Source organism: Oryzias melastigma, linkage group LG8, assembly GCF_002922805.2.
Source record: "Oryzias melastigma strain HK-1 linkage group LG8, ASM292280v2, whole genome shotgun sequence".
In the NCBI taxonomy this organism is placed as follows: domain Eukaryota; kingdom Metazoa; phylum Chordata; class Actinopteri; order Beloniformes; family Adrianichthyidae; genus Oryzias; species Oryzias melastigma.
The window spans coordinates 3029225-3048827 of record NC_050519.1 but is presented as its reverse complement, the minus strand read 5'-3'; the positions used below and the strand labels follow the sequence as shown (position 1 = coordinate 3048827).

At 40.1% G+C, this 19603-nt stretch overlaps 1 protein-coding gene and 1 long non-coding RNA gene across 5 annotated transcripts in view; one reads left to right on the top strand and one right to left on the bottom strand.

The window, feature by feature from the left end:
* LOC112146925 overlaps window positions 1–9303 on the bottom strand; it is an 83161-nt gene extending 73858 nt beyond the window's left edge. For all 3 annotated transcript variants that reach the window (XR_004948298.1, XR_004948299.1, XR_002919344.2), the window contains exons 1-2: window positions 9174–9303; window positions 7222–7356 (exon numbers count right to left, since the gene is read on the bottom strand). This is a non-coding gene — a long non-coding RNA (uncharacterized LOC112146925). The remainder of the gene's footprint in view (window positions 1–7221; window positions 7357–9173) is intronic.
* syt3 (synaptotagmin III) overlaps window positions 1–13669 on the top strand; it is a 61772-nt gene extending 48103 nt beyond the window's left edge. For both annotated transcript variants that reach the window (XM_024272990.2, XM_024272989.2), the window contains exons 10-13: window positions 2358–2529; window positions 2972–3101; window positions 9699–9792; window positions 10069–13669. In XM_024272990.2, the coding sequence (XP_024128758.1) occupies window positions 2358–2529; window positions 2972–3101; window positions 9699–9788 (392 nt within the window). In that variant the 3' untranslated portion in view covers window positions 9789–9792; window positions 10069–13669. The remainder of the gene's footprint in view (window positions 1–2357; window positions 2530–2971; window positions 3102–9698; window positions 9793–10068) is intronic.
* Window positions 13670–19603: the final 5934 nt, after the last annotated feature.

Genomic DNA, 19603 nt, shown 5'->3' with positions numbered 1-19603 from the left:
AAATAAAAAAAAAAAAAAAAAAAATGGAAAAACGTATAATCCCCCCCCATTAAGCATTTAGCATAATGCTAAAATATTAGCTAAACTCCAATCTATGCTAAAAAAAACATCAGTTAGGCTCTGGAACCCCCACAACCCCGAAGGGGACAAAGCAGCCAAGAAGATGAATGAATAACAGAAAAGAAAAACTGGAAAAATGTCTAATTTTACCAGAACAGCTAGCATAATGCTAAAAATATTAGCTAACTCCAAATAAGCCTAAAAAATTCAAACACGCACAATTTTCCCCATATTTTGGCATACTGCTAAAATATTAGCTAAACTCAAAATTATCCTAAGCTGGAAAAATGTCTAATATTCCAAAAACAGCTAGCTTAAAGCTTAAGTATTAGTTAACTCCAGATTAGCCTCAAAAACAAAAAATGTCTATTTTTACCAAAACAGCTTGGATAATGCTAAAATATTAGCTAAACTCAAAAAATGGGCTTAAAAAACTGGTAAATGTTTTATTTTGCCATAACAGCTAGCATAATGCTAAACTCAAAATTATCCTAAAAAACTGGAAAAATGCCTAACTTGGCCAAAACAGCTAGCTTAAAGCTAAAATAGTAGCTAACTCCAAATCAGTGTACAAAACTTGAAAAATGCCTAATTTTGCTAAGATTTTCTTAAAATTTTCATAATTCTTAAAAATATGCAAACATGTATAATATTGCAAAAAAAGCTAGCTTAAAGCTAAAGTATTATTTAACTTTAAATTAGCCTAAAAACTGGAAAAATGCCTAATTTTGCCAAAACACTTAGCATAAAGCAAAAATATTAGCTAACTCCAAATTAGTCTAAAAAAGCTTGAAAAATGCCTAATTATGATAAGATATTAGCTAAACTACAAATTATCATAACAAACAGGAAAAAAATGTCTTATTTAGCCAAAAAGAAGCTACCGTATCTTAAAGCTAAAATATTAGCTACCTCCAATTTGGCCTAAAATGGAAAAATGTCTAATTTTGCCAATAAACTAGCATTTTGCTAAAATATTGCTACAACATTACCTAACTCCCAATTAGCCTAAAATGGAAAGTGGGATAAAATATTAGCCAACTCCAAAATCAGCCTAAAGAAATGGAAAAAACCTAATTTTGCCATTATTTTTAGCATATTGCTAAAATATCAGCTAAACTCAAATTAGCCTAAAAACAGGAAAAAGCATAATTTTGCTAATATTTTAGCATGTTGCTGAAATATTGCTAAAATATTAGCTAATGTCAAACTTGCTCAAAAAAAAACTTGGAAAAATACCTAATATTGTAAAAGCAGCTAGCTTAAAGCTAAAATATTAGCTAAACTCAAAAAATGGGCTTAAAAAACTGGTAAATGTTTTATTTTGCCATAACAGCTAGCATAATGCTAAACTCAAAACTATCCTAAAAAACTGAAAAAATGCCTAACTTGGCCAAAACAGCTAGCTTAAAGCTAAAATAGTAGCTAACTCCAAATCAGTGTACAAAACTTGAAAAATGCCTAATTTTGCTAAAATTGTAGCTAAACTTAAAAATTATTCCTAAAAAACTGCAAAAATGTAAAATATTGAAAAAACAGCTAGCTTAAAGCTAAAGTATTATTTAACTTCCAATTAGCCTAAGAAATGGAAAAAATGTCTAAACTAGCCAAAAGTAGTGTTTTGCAAACAGAAGCTGAACTCCAAATTACCCGAAAAAAACCTAGCAGTTGCAGAAAATTTTAAAGTTTATCTTTAGTATGAAAGTATGAGAAGATCAAAGTTTTTGAAGGATTTGAACAATTTCTCATCCTTTTCATCCTTTTCCTATGGAGTTTGCTCCATCTTTCAAAAACTATAAAGTTCATAAATACCAAAAGTACAAGCAGAATTGTCCTGAATGTTACTGCTAAAATTGTTGAAAGTGGGATTGAGTTTTTACTTGCCATTAAACATGCGGACAGGAGCAGGAGGATCACTATGGTGTGAATGCTTTGAAGCTTTCACTGAAAAATACAAGTATGTGAGAAATTGCTTACAGGCAGAAAAAGCAGAAGCGGTGTCTGCAGAATAACAAAGCGAAGCCGGTTAGGGGAGGGTGTGATTAAAGATAAGATTGGTAATCAGAGCGGCTGATAATCCCTGTGCCCTGTTGTTAACGTCACATTGATCTGAAGCAGCGAAGCTCACATGCAGCATGCAAACTGAGGCGAGGGCGAGCCGGCTGCACGTCCCGCATGCAGAAGGGAAACGCTTGAACCTGTTCTGCTTTGTCAAGGTGACTCTTTAAAGTGTAACAGGCGCATGAATGCGAACACAATACCCAGGAGTTTCTCCCTCGTCTCTTTCATCTCTTCAGACCCGTACGTCAAGGCGTCTCTGATATGTGACGGGCGAAGGCTAAAAAAGAGGAAGACCTCGATTAAGAAGAACACGCTGAACCCCACGTACAACGAGGCGCTGGTGTTCGACATTCCCAACGAAAACATCGAAAGTGTGTCCATCATCATCGCCGTGATGGACTACGACTGGTGAGCGAGCGGAGACGCCGTGGTGTGTGATGATGATGCTGCAGCTGTGTTGAACATGATGAAGGCCCCCTGAAGAGCCGCCCCCCTGGTGGATGCTTCCTGTTTTACATAGACGGCAGCTCGTGAATGTATGCTAATGGTGAAGATGTGCCAATATTTGTCTCGCGGCTGCTTGCAGCAACACTTGGCGGTTTTTCTGTGTTTGTGTACAAATGCGCCGCCCCCCCCTTCGCCGTCTGCCCACCGTTTGGCATCTCTACAGGTGCACGCTTTTGTGTGTTTGCCTGCTCACGCTGACACCAAGCTTTCATCCAGCGAGCTTCTATTTAGGACCGCTGAACTCTCCTCCTGCTCTCAGAGCTGATAATTGAGACTTTTCTTTTCTTTTTTTCCACCTCCTCCGTCTCTGTCTCTGCTTCTTTTCTCTCCTCCCTGCTTTCAGCATCGGTCATAACGAGGTTATCGGGATGTGCCGCGTGGGCAGCGACGCCGACGGTCCCGGGAGGGAGCACTGGGCGGCCATGCTGGCCAATCCGCGTAAACCAATAGAGCACTGGCATCAGCTTGTCGAGGTGAGCACATGACTGTGTCCTCATTCTGAACGCTCCAGTTTCTCTCTGTCCTCCAGATGATGACCAAGGGATTTTTACCACATGCAGCCCGACTCCTGCATGATAAGAACTGGTGTTACGTATTAGAGAAAATAGATAACATAAATAATTTTGTTTTTTTTAAGGGTTAAAACTAGTACCACAAATGACTATTTTAATAGTCGACCAATAATTTTTTCAGATTAGTCGACTAATTGGGTCATACACAAAGTTGATGTAAAACACACATCTTAACCATTTAAACTAACTAAAAACTAGATACACAGCATTACCTGATATTCAGCTAGTGTGAATGCTGTCAGCTGAATTTGGCAGCTGAAGATGCTAGTGCTGATAGCTGAAAATACTGAAATTGATAGCTAAAAACGCTGAAGTTAACAGCTGAAATTCCTGAAGCTAATAGCTGAAAACACCGAAGCTGATAGCCAGCTAAAATATTAAATGCCAAGTTAGCCAAAATAGTACAGGTTCAGTACATGCTAGTACTGAAATATTAGCTAAATTCCAAAATAGCCTAAAAACAAAAAAAGCCTGAATTAGCTTAAAAGCTAGCAAGAAGATGAAATATTAGCTAAACTCCAAATAGCCTAAAAAACAGAAAAATCCTAAATTAGCTAAAATAGCTAGCATGTAGCTGAAATTTGAGCTAAACTAAAAAAAATAGCCTAAAAAACCTTAATAAATACCAAAATAGTCCGAAAAGCTAGCATAAAGTTGATAGCTGAAAATGCTAAAGCTGATGGCCAGTTAAAATATTATCTGAATGCCAAGTTAGCCTAGAAAACTAAAAAATAAAAAATAAAATCTAGGTTAGCCAAAACATCTAGCATGTCGCTAAAAAAATTACTAAACTCCAAAATAGCCTAAAAAAATCTTAGTTTATGGCAAAATAATCCAAAAAGCTACCAGCTAATGACAATATTTAAAACTCTAAAACTGTAACTTTTTAACTAAATTATGAATAATAAAAAGGCAGGAATATTATTCCAGAATAAATCAACTTAAACCTTAAATAACTTTCAATATTTTACTATCCATAAAAATATATTTTGCCAAAATTATACAAGTTAGAAATGAGCACAAGATAACATTGGGACATTAATAACAATAAAATCAAATGATCTGGAGGGCCGGATAGAATTACTTGGAGGGCCGGATCCGGCCCCCGGGCCTTGACTTTGTCATATGTTTTTAAAGGGTTAAATCATGTGAACAGGAAAATAACACAAATGTGCAATTAATTATTTAATTAATTATGACCTGTAATAATTTATTTTTAATCTAACCACAGAACAAAAACACACAAGAATTTAAAAGATGAAGAAAAGCAAAAAAAAAGTCATTTATGAATTTACTGTAGCTGCAGACCAGAGAAGTGGCTGATGGGAACTGGCCGCTTCTGCAAGTTCCGGCCGCCTGCTGTCAATCACGACTACTGCAATCTACCATGACCAGCTCAAATTAGCACGGGTGTCGTAAACAAGCACATAGTATATAATCAGGGGCAGACTATTTCCTAATTACCCTAATCAGCGGGTTTATTAATGCTTCCTGTACAAACAAATGATGTTTTGGTATCAGGGTTCAGAGACACGGACAGCGCACACCAATGAGGTGCTTATTGAATCATTACAGCCTAATGTGCTGTGGGGAAAATAATAAGGACACTGTGAACTTTCCAGTTAGCCACAGTTTCACCTCATCTCGTTTTTATTTTAAAAAAGAAATGTGCAGCGCGTTCCAAATTATTATCCAAATGATGTTTTTCTCTGTTTTTTCTAAGTCCTCAATGCAAATGACAGCAGGCATAGTTTTCAAGTCAATAACTATTGAATATTATTGAACAAACATCCTAAAGAAAACGATGTTCTCAGAATATTACACTCAACAGAGTTCCATGACATTCGATAGATTTTAAAGAATAGAAAATGTGTTGAATTTGCTGCATTTGGAGGTCATATTTACTGAAATCAAAAGCTGTTCCGATCAAAAACATCTTCATAGGTCAAGTTAGATTTGAACATAGGAGCTCTGATTTAGTAGCTATTGCCTGATAGCTTCTTGAATTATTAATGTTTTGCTCTGTTTTTTATGTTTACTATTGATAACACTGAATTTGAAGGTTTATGTAGAACTGGAGCCTTAATGTTGGTGGGACTCCAGAGACACCAGCATCCATAAACATGTGCTGCTGCTTTCTTGTGGTATTTTAGCAGCTGCTCTCTAAATCCGATGGATTTGTCTGCAGAAACCTTCCTCATTCTGCCTGTATGGCTTAAGTTTTCCTGAAACATCCAGGATTTTCACACCTTGTCTAACTATTTATCCCTTTTCTTTCCCATATTGCTTGAAAATGTTGGTCTGCTTAATAATGAGGGACGTCCTTTAGCCGTTTTTCCTTTAATTGAACTCACAATCTAATGATCCCAACCCGGCGAGCAAAGTCAAGTGGGCCCCAAATGGTTTTAAAGTGGGCAGAAAACCTGTGTTTGCCCACATTAGCTGAAGTGGGAACGAGTGGGTTGGCTCGTCATGCTATCCAGCCGCCTGGTGGACACCGGGGCTCGCTAGCTCGATACAGTGGAGTTTGCTAGCTCGCTGTAGAGGCGCTTGCTAGCATGCTACAGTGGAGATCGCTAACATGCTGCAGTTAAGCTTGCTAGCTTGCTACAGAAGAGCTTGCTAGCATACTACAGTGGAGCTCGCTAACATGCAACAGCGGAGCTCGCTAGCTTGCTACAAAGAATCTTGCTAGCACAATAGCCTGCTCCAATGGAGCTCGCTTCAGCGGAGTTCGCTAGTATGCTACAATGGTGCTTGCTGGAATGCTACGGAAGAGCTTGCTAACATGCTATGGAGGAGCTTGCTAGCATGCTACAGTGGAGCTCGCTAGCATTCTACAGTGAAGATCGCTAGCTTGCTACAAAGGCACTCACTAGCATGCTACAGTGGAGCTTGCTAGCATGCAACAATTGCGCTTGCTAGCATGCTGCAGTGGAGCTCGCTAGCATGCTACAGAAGAAAGAGCTCTTAGCATGCTACAGCAGAGCTTGCTAGTTTGCTACAGAAGAGCTTGCTAGCATGCTACATTGAAGCTTGCTACAGAAGAGCTCGCTAACATGCTACAGTGGAGCTCACTAGCTTGCTCCAGAAGAGCTTGCTAGCATGCTACAGTGGGGATCGCTAACATGGTGCAGTTAAGCTTGCTAGCTTGCTACAGAAGAGCTTGCTAGCATACTACAGTGGAGCTCGCTAACATGCAACACCGAAGCTCGCTAGCTTGCTACAAAGAATCTTGCTAGCACGATAGCCTGCTGCAATGGAGCTCGCTTCAGCGGAGCTCGCTAGTATGCTACAATGGTGCTTGCTAGAATGCTACAGAAGAGCTTGCTAGCATGCTATGGAGGAGCTCGCTAGCATGCTACACTGGAGCTTGCTAGCATGCTACACTGGAGCTCGCTAGCATGCTACAGTGGAGCTCACTAGCATGCTGCAGTGGAGCTCGCTAGCATGCTACAGAAGAAAGAGCTCTTAGCATGCTACAGCAGAGCTTGCTAGTTTGCTACAGAAGAGCTTGCTAGCATGCTACAGTGGAACTCGCTAACATGCTACAGTGGAGCTCAAGAGCTTGCTCCAGAAGAGCTTGCTAGCATGCTACAGTTGAGTTTGCTAACATGCTACAGTGAAGCTTGCTAGCATGCTACAGTGAAGCTCGCTGACTTGCTACAGTGAAGTTTCCTAGCATGCTACAGTGGAAGTCGCTAACATGCTGCAGTTAAGCTCGCTAGCTTGATACAGAAGAGCTTGCTAGCTTACTACAGTGGAGCTCACTAACATGCTACAGCGGAGCTCGCAACGCTGTCCACTGGGCAGCTGGCTAGCGTAGCGAGCTAACCCCCTGAGTCCCTACTTCAGGAACTGCGGACAAACTTTTGGGGCCCACTTGACTCTGCTGGGAGGTGTCTGAGATTGATGTCAGTGTTCCCTGAGACACAATATCATCCACTGAGTTTTTTTGACACAATTTCCACAGTAATTTGGAACACACTTTGTTCAAAAGATAATGCATGGTAACCAAAACCTTTTCCTCCTCTAAAGTTCGACCTCCGTCTGCTGCTTCTTCATCCCCTTCATCTGTCGTTCAGCTCCTCCTCCTCCCTTGACTCCGGCTAATACACTCTTGTCAGGCTTTTGTTGATGGCGAGCTTCCTTTCATCTGTAAATAACATCACAACAAACTCTCCTATTAGAATTGATTTGCCATTTAATATAAAGACGATAAAGACACAAAGTTATCATTTATTTTCACATTCTCTCAGGATATAATTGCTTTTGTTGACAGTAATCACGCAGACAAAACATTACACCGCCGCGTCTGTTTGTCACTCGTTTTCATTCTCACTAAATTAGCCGATCTGAAATCATTCAAAGACAGAATTTGTCCCAAGATTCTGTCCAAGCATCAATAGACTAGAATCATTTGACTCATCGTGCGTTCAGATGTTTTGAGTGTTTCTCTTCATCGACTCTCGTTGGAATGTTCCCGATCGATGAGCCGGACGCCGTCCTCGTTAGCAGAGTCTGCAGCCGGCAAACAGCCCCGCACGAGGCGGGTGGTCGTGACATTCACACCTCTGGAGATTCTAATGGGATGTTCCTCCCTTCTAATATTTAGAGGAGGCCCTTCAGTTTGATGGAGACTGTTAATCCTCACAAGGTCAGAGGAAAATCAGTCGATGCAAAAAGCATTGATCTGAGAAACACATTTCAGCTTCCAGTCGATGTTCAGCTGGAAACATTTATGAAAGACATCATTAAATGTAGCCGTGTGTATCTCTAATTACCAATAGATACATAAAACAACTTAAAAGTACTCTGAAAAGTACTTCTTGACATTTTAAAACATAATTTTGTGAACCACAGGAGGATTTTTATTGCAGTTTTGACCACATAAGAACAGGTCCAGTTAAAAAACTGAGAACCACAATAAAATCACAAATTATATAAAACTTTCACAAAACAGAAACTGTTTTTAATGTATTCTTAATCATCCAAAACATAATTTAATCCAGGTTTGAGGAGTCTGTGTGCAGCAGTTTTTGAACAGGACCAGTTTTTTGTAGTCCAAGTGTGAAAAATACAGTGGAAGTTCCTTTAGTGGTCTCGCGAGTCGGAAGCTAAATTTAGCGTCATTTGTTTGCTCGTAATTCATTAATTAAATATCCTCTTGTCAACATTTTAAATCAGCAAAACGGAGCTGTCTGGTATGAGAAATCCAAAGAGGAAACAGACCATTATCTTCATTTTGGAAACAAAAATATTTGAAATCCAGCTGGATCAAAAATCTCCCAAAAATTGAAATTATTTTTCACAAGCATAATAAAGAAAGTCTATGAGAAAAAAAGGACAAAAAAAGAAAAACAGAATTAAAGGAAAAATGTGGACAGCAGTGATATTAGGAGAGAAAATAATAATAAAGTGGCATTTCTAAAGTGTACATTTAGAAATAAATGTTGTAAATGTACAATTTTGCGTTTGATTTCATATTGTGATTATTTGCTGATAATATGTGGCTGGCAAATACTGTAACTAAAAAGAAAAAAAAACGTTTAATCAGGATAAATTTTTTCCTGATTTGCGATTAATCAGTTGTTTTTAATCGATTCTCTGCCCTAATTTATGTTCTTTTACGATGTTTTTTCTTCCTACTTTGCTATTTTTTATTTATTTATTTATTAAAGCAGTGTGATGGTGTTGAAATAAAGATTCATTCATATGAAATCACTACTAGACAAATAAATTACTTAAAAATATTTCCAGGAGTTTAAATTAGGGCTGGGTTGAAAAAAAAATCGATGTATCGTTAGATGAAAAAACGACTCTTAAAATATATTAATTATTTTAGCAGATAAAGCTAAAGTCCGCTAGCTTGATGCTAACCTTCAATAGAATTCCCTATAGGACGGCTAATGCTAACGCTCGGCTGACTTAAAAATACATTACTGACTAAATTAACATCTTTTTTTTACTCACAGGCATGTATTTTCCAAAATCTTTGAAGGGAATAAGTAACTATTTGTGGTCTAAAACTTCGTTTTTCCCCTCATACTGTAGTCTTCTTCTTGAGTAAGGTGTACTTCTGTAGCGCGATCGCCACCTAGTGGCCAAACTGAAACGCCCTCCAGGAGAAGAAGCACTATTTACAACGTTAATGTTTGTTAGAAAGTCTCCTTTAGAGAATCTATGTAACACTGTATGATATTAACAATCTCATTATTTCACTAATAAATATAAATATATTCAAATTACATAGTAGATTTTTAATGTAATTCTAAACAAATGTGTGAACTTAAAATTGAATTGAATTGAAGAATTGAAAAAAAAATCGATTCAGGCTCTTGTGAATCGAATCGTTTCTGGAAATTATAACCGATACCCCGCCCTAGTTTAAATTGTAAGGGACTGTCTTGCTGTGTCATACAAGAGGATTCTAATCAAAATATTGGCGAAAACACAAATGAACTCATACCAAGTGTCTTCTTCTTCTTCTTCTTGCAGGAAAAAGCTATCGGTACGTTTGTGTCAAAGAGCGCCACGACGCCCACTTCCAAGCCTCATATAGTGGTGGACAGTCCTCACTCCGACTGAATCGGTGAGCCTGGTTTCTGTTACTCTCCAAAACTTTCATGATTTCTTCCACCGCGGACTCTTCTGTGTCAGACTGAGACAGGAAATCGAGTCCAGAACCAAAACCAAACTGCCAGTGTAAGATAAGGCTCCTCCTCCAGGCGGTCGCATCTGCATCATCTAGATGTTATGCATTGCATAACCCCCCCCATCCCTTAAGATTTATTTAAGACTGCATAGTGTTTACCCCCCCTCAGTGTCTCACACTTCCTTAATTCTCATTTTCTCCATCTTTCCTCAGGTCATTATCATCCACAGCTCCAGACTTTCTTTCTTCTTCTTCTTCTTCTCATCTGTGAATAATTCTCTCCATCAAAGAAGAGCGGTGCGGAGACGTGGCGAGTGTCCAGCTGCTGGAGCTGGTGTGCTTCCGCTAATGAATATTCCTGCGCCGATCACAAAAAAAAGAAGATGAAATGACGTCATCCCTCATCAGCTACACATCTTCTGCACAAACGAAGGCAGACTTTAAGCTTCACCCCTGGACTGATGTCAGCTGTAAATTTGGGATTTGGCGAGGAGATGCACACCCGTCTCTCACACATAAATACACACAGGTTGTAGGATGTGCGTAGATTATGTGCTCTTCAGGTTAGTGTCGTGTTTCATCTTGGAGGGGTGTGATGTGACAAACGTTTCTCTCTTTAGAACAAAAAAAAGGTTCAACCCGGACCAAAGGTTTGTACAGACTGCAAAGAAGAAAATCTCTCATCATTTTTTTTATTGATTTATTTATTTTGGCGACGTTGGTGAGCAGAACTGTTGAGGACGCAGCATCCATGACGGATTCTCCGGATGCGTCTCTGGAGGACTTAAAAAAAAAAAGACGAAGCGACCTGGAGGTCGCGATTGATGTCAGAAGAAACTGAGGACAGACTTTCGGTCTGAGCATGTTACACAACCTTGAAATGCGTCCATCTTTCTTCGTCCTATTTTTTTAATCATGTGAACATCCGTCCGTCAGGATTACAGTTTATTTGTGGGGAGGGTGTGAGTTTCCAGAAAGGACGCGATCAGGTCAGACTCTGTGGGACCTCAGCTGTGTGTGGAGAGGACCAGCACCCCACAGGAAGAGCGCTCACTCTGTCGTTTTTTTTAACCTCATCCGTTCCATACATAACGCTCTCGACGAGACTTTGGAAGAACACGTCTGTGTTCCTTTACCAGTGAGTGTTTCTGTGTTTGTTTTGTATTTGTGTGCGTGTGAGACGTGACTCCTCCATCCTTCTTCTGTTTCTCAGCATCCGTGGACCGAACAGCTCGTCTCGGCGCCAAACGTGTCTTCTGTCTTGTGCATTTAAAAGAAGGCGTTTTGTGTGTGTGTGTGAGCGACTGTGTGTGTGTGTGTTCTACTTGTGCCTCATTGCACTAGCTGGGGAAACACTGTCTCTCATAGACATTAGTTTGTATTGTCTATGTCTATGTTGAAAATCAGCTGCCAGTCACCCCCCCCCCCTTCCCGAAGCCTCTGCCTGATGTAAGTAACTGTGTTGATTGTGTACTTCTTTCAGTAATTTGTGTACTGTATGTCAGTTGGGGGGAGGGGTGTCAGATGGCATTGTGTTCAAAAATGAAAAGTGTGTTTTGACTACACTTAGAAAAAAACAACAAAAAAAGAAAACAGCAGTCATTTACAGAAGCCGAAAACGGACGATCCTGCTTTTTGATCGTTTTCTCATTATAACGAGATCCACTATCTCGTTATAATGAGATACTGGATCTTGTTATGTTTGTGGGGCGGCCGTGGTGCAACGGTAGGGCGGTCAACTCCTGATTAGAAGATTGCGCGTTCGATTCCCGCCTTGCCCGCCCATGTGTCGAAGTGTCCCTGGGCAAGACACCTAACCCCGAATTACCTCTGGTGGGAGGTTGGCGTCAGTGTGTGAATGTGTGTGTGAAGGACGGTAGAAAGCGCTCATTTACCATCTACAATAACAAGATCTACTATCTCGTTATAACCACAAAGTGGATCTTGTTATAATGAGATCCAGTATCTCATACAACGATCCAATATCTTGTTTTACTGGATGTTGTTATAACGAGATCTATCTCTTATAAGATCCACCATCTCGTTATAATAAGATCCACTATCTCGTTTTAACGACATCCACTAAATCTTTGTAATGACATAGTGGATGTTGTTATAACGAGATCTACTATCTCTTACAAGATCCACTATCTCGTTATAAGATCCACTATCTCATTTGTTTTCTCGTTGCAACAAGATAATGAAGAACCTCTCTCCCTTTCTCGTTTTAACTAGATCAACTATCTCGTTAAAACGAGATCCCTTAACTCATTATAATGAGATAGTAGATCTTGTTAAAACGAGATCCACCATGTCGTTATAATAAAATCTGTTATCTCGTTTCAACAAAATCCACTATCTCAATATTATGAGATAGTGGATCATGTTATAATGAGATCCACTATCTCATTATAGTGAGATAGTAGATCTTGTTTCAACGAAATCCACTATCTCATTATAATGAGATAGTGATCTCAATATTATGAGATAGTGGATCGTGTTATAACGGGATCCACTATCTCATTATAATACCATAGTGCATCTTATTATAATAAGATAGTGGATCTCAACATAATGACATAGTGGATCTTGTTATAACAAAAAAATAAAGTTTGTTTTCTCGTTACGACAAGATAATGAAGAACCTCTCTCCAGTTCTCGTTATAACAAAAGTGGGTCTCATCAAAAGGAGATAGTGTATTTCGTTATAACAACATAATAGATCTGGTTATAAACAGAGACTTAAAGAGACTTAAAACAGATTTAAAACAGGTGAAGTCTCGGCGTCTCATTGTGGGAACGGGAGAGTTGAATCACTCATTGATCATTATTGATTATCCTGTTTTCTCGAGAAAACAAAGCCAAAAAAAGAACCAGACGTTTTCGGCTTCTGTAGTAATTTATGAATTTTAGGAAAAAAAGGAGCAGGAAATAAAATATGAACCCTACAAAGGAGGTGAAGAGGGAGACTGAGAGAAGACAGGAGTTTGTGGTGGAAACGGATCAACCCTCGTCCTGCTGTTGTAGATCCGCTCTCTGTTTGCTGAAGAATCCGGTTTCCTGTTTCCGATCCAGCTTTTCCAAACCTGCAAACTAAGAGATTACAAATGTATAAATAGAAAAGGTATTGATCTATTGGCGCAGACATCCCACAATCCTCCATTTTTCCCAGCCCTTCTCGTCTTTGCCCTCTGAGGCCTTGTGATAGATTACAAGCTCCTCTCCGCTCCGGCGCAGTCGCTCATTCTCTCCCGGTGAGCCAGCTCAGCCGTCTTTCTGTCCGTCTGATTACTGTCTGATTACTCATCCTCTCCTCCTCGCCGCCAGCGATCCTCACCTGTTCACCTATCGGATCCCTCTCCATCTTCCTCCCCCTCCGTCCTCTCGCTCTCCCTCTTCGCCCTCCTCTCGCTTGTGTGGTCCTGGATGGTCATGTGGAAACATGTTTGCATGCTTATATTAACATGAATGATGTCAACTTGATGCAATGAAAATTATATAAGTGATGCTTTAAGCAAAAATCTGACTTGATACTAATACTACTAACGAGGACTCAGTGGAAACCGTTAACACCGAGGATGAAATAACACTGTTAATGCTGTATCTATCTGTCTCAATTGGTATTCTTTTGATTTGAACGATTCTCCTCTTTTTTATATGATTTAGTCCAGAGGTTTACTTTTTTATTAGGTAACGGTGAGAATCTGAGTGAGGGGTTCGGTCAGAACAGCTGTACCAGGTCACAGGATGCCAGTGAATGTGTATGTACGTGTGGCTGAAGCAATGACAACTGAAATAAAGGAAATGTATCATCCTCTCGCGTCTTCCTGACTTCTTCTGAAAGCGTCGCGGGCGGAAATCTGGATGTTCTTTATGACTTTTGTTTAAACAAATAAATGCTCCAGGTGGGAGGAGGAAACTACGGTGGCCTGGAAGCGCAAATCACTCAATCTGATCATCTTTGGATTTATTTTCAAAGCGTTCCCAGTGGTGTTTTAATTATAATTATGCCATTTTCAGCCAAATGTTAAAAACTGGTGTCGTTTTCTAGGACATAGTTTCTGCAGAGCGGCAAGAGTTCAGTAGAAACTGGTGCTGTGTAAGCCTTCACTCATTTCCCATCATACTTTAATTTACAATCTTTCCCACTAGCTTACAGCTCCTTAAAACCACAATAGCAGAGAAGCAAAAGTGGCGAGCAACATCAGAAAAATGCTACAAGGTCATGTCTAAAACGTCCTTTTCATTGGAGTGGGTCTTAAAAGATCACAACGATAATTAATACAAAATAAATAAAATCCCCCAAAAAATTCAAAAACTAAAAACAGAATTCTGAAAAGATGAAATTAAATTAATCGTTACTGGACGATGACATTTGTCTATTTCAACCAAAAGCGGTCCTGGATAAGCCCAATAACAATCACTAAACTACTTGTGATGACGAGGTGTTTGGATCCATGTGCAAACGAGGATTTAATGGTAAGGAACAAGGCAGAGGCGTAGTCAAAAGCAGCCTAAGGTCAACAGCTAGGAGCGAGGCAGGATAACAAGGAAAATAGGCAAGGGTCAAAAACCAGAGACGGTAAACGGGTAAACGCTCAGTTTGTCTGCAAGACAAAACAAGACTTCGCACTGAAGAAGTGGCTGAGGTGGGTTTAAATGCTAGATGGTAGTGATGATGGTGGAAACCAGCTGTGCAGACAGGAAACTGTGGCAGTGGCTGATGGGAGTTATAGTGGGGAGACGGTAGGGTTAGAACTCTGGCGAGGGCTCCCTCTGGTGGTTGGAGGTAGTAGCTGACGGTGGACACGTGTAATGATTTATTATGTTGCATTATATCATCTGAGAAATATATAGCAAAAGTCAAAAACATCTTATCTAAACCTGACCTGGCGATGATTATCCACAATTTTATCTATTCATGTTTAGATTATTGGAACTCACCTTTTAATGAAAGCTCAAATCAATTAATTAATTTTATCAACCCAGCTCTAATTACTCGCATTGAAGACACATTTGAACAACTCAAATCCCATCATTCCTGCCTTTTTTGGTTCCTCGTTGTGTTTCATTTATTAAAATTTCCTTTTGATATCTTGAAATTACATTTGTTTTCAGAATTTTTTAATTTCATTTCAATTTTTTTAGGAATCCTGTTTTGGTTTCTGTATTTTTATTTTTATTTATTTTTTTAATTGTCGGGATCATTAAGAGGTTTTTAGCATTGAGTTGATGGGATTTGCACTTTCAGGGCCACCGTAGAGATAATCCTTCTTCTCTAAATATCCTTAAAGAGTCAGATATCTGACTTGCTGCTGCACATGAATTTTTATTTTGTGACCCGATTTCCATGAATTCTTGTTTTTGTGGACATGTTTGGTCTAAATGTGAAATCCAGGAATTCTTCTTTTTGGTTTCCAATTTATTTTAAAATAATTTGAATGTTTGTCGTGGTTTTTTATCCACTTGTAGAAATTTGCAGCTTCAGTTTTCCAGGAGACATCAGACTGAGCTGCACGGTGGGGATGACAGAGGAGGAGGAGGAGAGGATTAAACAAATGACAGAAGATGAAGAGCTGTGGAATGCCAGTGAGGAGGAGGAAGAGGAGACGGGAAAACCTGGAGCGGCGAGGCCGTGTGTGCAGAGCGGAGGTGGAGGAGGACAGTTCTGTTTATAGACGCTCTCATCACAGGGGCGACCTGCAGCACGTTAACAATTGAAGAGGAGCAGAACGCACACGTGACGTGACGAGGCGCTAGTTAGCATGGCCTTAATGCTTTAGACTGAGAGAGGAAATCAGGGGAGGAGGAGGGGGGGCTGCTGTCTCCATGGCAACGTTCCCACAGAGCAAAAAAAAAAATAATAATAATTTAGTCAGAAAGACATTTCACTCAGTTCAGTGAGCTGAAAGAGGCAGAGGGGGGACGTAGACGCTGGGGGTGGAAGCTGCTTCTGTCATTCGACATAAACTCTTAATGCTAATATTGTTATGCATGATGATGATTGCCTCCCACAGCATCGATAAAGTGACGCTTTGGGGGATGCTCGCCGTTTTTACAACATCTCCAGGAACTAAAACTGCTTTTTTATCAAGAAACAGGTTGAAATTCATCACCGGGAAGCTGACAATCATCGTAAAGTCGCTAGACGTCATTTGATTGTATCAATAAAGAAATCTTTAAAAGTGTGGCAGCTGGCCTCAGCAGGAGGCGTGCTCATGAAAGAGCGGAGCCTCAGGATACGACCTTCCCACGAAGAACTTGGCTTTAACTAAATTAGATTTAAAAGTCAAGACTCCTCAAACATCACGTATCGTAATACAAGCAGTTCTGTCCTCACCACACCTCCAAGCATTTGTGATTGAATAGTTTTGGAGCCTTCTCTTGCAGCATAGTTTTAAAGCAATCATTCAGTGCAGGGGTGTCCAAAGTCAGTCCTCGAGGGCCGGTGTCCTCCATGAATTCCCACCAATCTGCCATTGAAGCTCTTTATTGGCTGAACACACATGATCCAATTCAATTCAATTTTATTGATATAGTCCAATATTACAAAAAAAGAAACCTTAAGGATATCCACATGAAGGAAAGATCCTATCCCAGGACGGACAGGAGATTTCCCAGGATTACTAAAGAGGAATTAGCTTATCTAGCTCTACAACTACATTTGAGGAGAGTTCAGCCAGATAGGACTGGGGGACAGGTGGAGTGGGGGATGAGGTCCACGGACAAGATGAGCCGGAGGCGTGGTCCACGGCCAAGATGAGCCGGAGGCGGGGTCTACAGCCAAGGCGAGCTGGAGGCGTGGTCCACGGCCAGGACGAGCCGGAGGCGTGGTCCATGGCCAAGATGAGCTGGAGGCGTGGTCCACGGCCAGGACGAGCCGGAGGCGAGGTCCAAAGCCCAGACGAGCCAGAGGCCTGGTCTACGGCTAAGAGGAGGTCCACGGCCAAGACGAGCCAGAAGTGTGGTCCACTGCCAGGAGGAACCGGGGCTGAGGTCCACGGCCAAGATGAGGTGGAGGTGAGGACCATGGCTAAGACGAGGTCAACGGCCAAGTGGAGCCGGAGGCAAGGTCCACAGCCAAGACGAGCCAGAGGCGAGCTTTAAGGCAAAGACGAGCCGGAGGAGTGGTCCACAGCCAGGACGAGCCGGAGTGAGCCGGGGAGTGAGAAAGAGAAACAACACATGAATCACACTGCACCAAACAGAAGCACAGAGAGCTAAATATAATAGATAATAAAGAGGAGAGGTGAAGTAATGATGATAGAGAGCAGGTCATTGGCACCAGATAAGGCGGGGTTTCTGGAAAACCAGCAGGAGGCCGGCCCTCGAGGACTGACCTTGGAGACCCCTGATTTAGTGTGTAATTACTCGAATGTTTGTTACTTTATACATTTTGTGTTTATGCATAGTTCTGTTAAAGTCCAGACTTTGACAGAACTGTTAAATTTTTTTTATTTGTTTGTTTTGAATATTTTAGAATCAAAAGCTGATTTTTTTCTTTGCTCTCAGTTTTGTCTCCTGAATTCTCAGATCTAAAGAGTTCATAACCAAAATTATCATCCTTCCTCCGCCGTTGTCAGGAGCTCTGTTGCCCTCTACTGGTCACCTGTAATAAAGCTGCTGCACGTGGGACCAGTTTGTGAAAACCATGTTTGACGTGAACTTTCTTTAGTAAACTTTGTTCAAAGTTCCTCTCCACTTTGGTGCCTGGAACACTTGGTTTCTGACGTTTGATGTAAAGAGGAGCTGCACCAATTTTATTTAATTGGGAGAAGTTGTATTTTTTTAAACACATTTTTATTAAAGATTTTGAACACATTTATAATCAAAAGCAATCGCTTTTTATCTTTGCAGATATTTTTTATTTTTACATTTTCCTTTTCTGTTTGCCCTCTCCCCCCTTCAGCTCCTCACCCCCCTCTTTTTTAAAATGTTCTAAAAATGCATGAAAATTTTAAATTTTAACTTTTTTTTCTTATACAAAACACCATTTAAATAAAAGAAAAAAAAACAACTTTTCAACAGGTTAAGAATGACATCAGATTGTGGAGTGTTTTAAAGTGTAACTTGATTTTATATTTAAAGTTATTAAATTAAATGTTATGACATTTTAAGTCTTTTAATCTGAAGGATTTTCCAAGATTTGAGCGTCGATTCGATCCAAATTACATAACCATAAAATAATGCATGAAAATGAGGAAAGCAGCTGCAGATGAGGCGGTGGAGCCTCGGCATCCCAACAGGTTCACTTTGTTGTGCTTCTCCATTTGTGTGGATCAAAGTGCATCAGCACACAGCCTGTGATTACCTGTTGTGAGAAGACCATCTGGCCCAGAGTCCCAGTAGGTCAGGTAAAACGGTCAGGAGACAGATTGTCTCATCAAAGCCGCCTGCAGACGAAGACTTCTAAAGAACCACGTTTCTGCATTCAGATTATTGATTTATGAAAATAAAGAAATAAAAGGAAGCAGTGTGTGTCTTTCTAAGGCACACCCAGAGAGCTCTGTAATTGCTTGGCAACTGCTTGCCATGTGTGCTAAAGTTTAAGCCGACAATAAGCACAAAATATCTCCAAGAAGCAGAAAGCTGCAGAGTGAAGGAGTTCCTGTGCATGGAGGCACATTCACAATCCCTCCTGTCACTTTCATTTGGCCGTGTTTCACTGTCAGAATAACAGATCCGTGGGGAGCTCGGTGTTTGCATGCAGAGGATAGCCACGGGCTTAAACCCTCCTCAGATAAACTTTACTTAAGCCGCCATAAGCAGCCTTGCTGTTTGACACCCCCAAGGCGAAGCTGCTTGGGCGCACAGCTTGTTTTTTCCTCTCCGAATTTGGGCTGAACTGATACGGATCATTGTGTCTGTGGGAGGGTTTTGAGTTTGATGAGCTCTGAAGCCTCTAAGCTGAGCGTTCAGCTCAGAGGCTTTTGTCACGAGGGAGCGGAAGCCATTAAACCAACCACACACACTCATCAGTGCGTTCGAGACACGACTTAAATTTTACCTTCATAAAACGTGGGGGCAGCAACCAGGATTTTTTCAGTCTGTCATTTTGAGATGAGCTAATAAAAAAAAAAAATCACATTAATCCACTTTTGCTGCATTGTGTAAATAAATTTCCCTTTTTGTTGAGTGATCATTAAACTAAATTACTCTTGAAAAACAGAAAATTTGCTTCATAAAAATAAAAAAACCCACAGAGCTTGTAAATTTAACAGATGCAAAATAAAATAAATGATTCTGAATTTTAATTTGCAAACATAATGACTTTTATAGAGTTAAATGTAAAATAAAAGCTTGTGGATCTGCATCATCTCCACTGTAAGGTCTCTTCTCTGTACTGCAGAGATTTGCTGACATCTCCTGGAGATCTGAATCCTCTGCATTCCTGCTCTAAAATACAGCAAATGTGAAACGTGTTTGTTGGTTTGAATGATTTTACATTACAGAGACTTAAATGAAAAAAAAATCAAATGTATTTCTATTTTGGAACCGTCTTCTGCTCCTTCTGTCTCACATGTTTTTATCGTTTTAGGCTAATCTAGAAATGTCTTCTGACTGTTTTAAAAGATATTTATGTGGTTATTAGAGCTGGAGACTCTGGCATTTATATTTATATTTATAAATGCAGCTAAATGCATGTCTACCTGCTGTTGAATAGAACGCATAATGATTGCAATGACTTCAACAACCACATTTTCGTTGAAAATTGAATAAATGAAACATATAGGGGTTTGACTACACA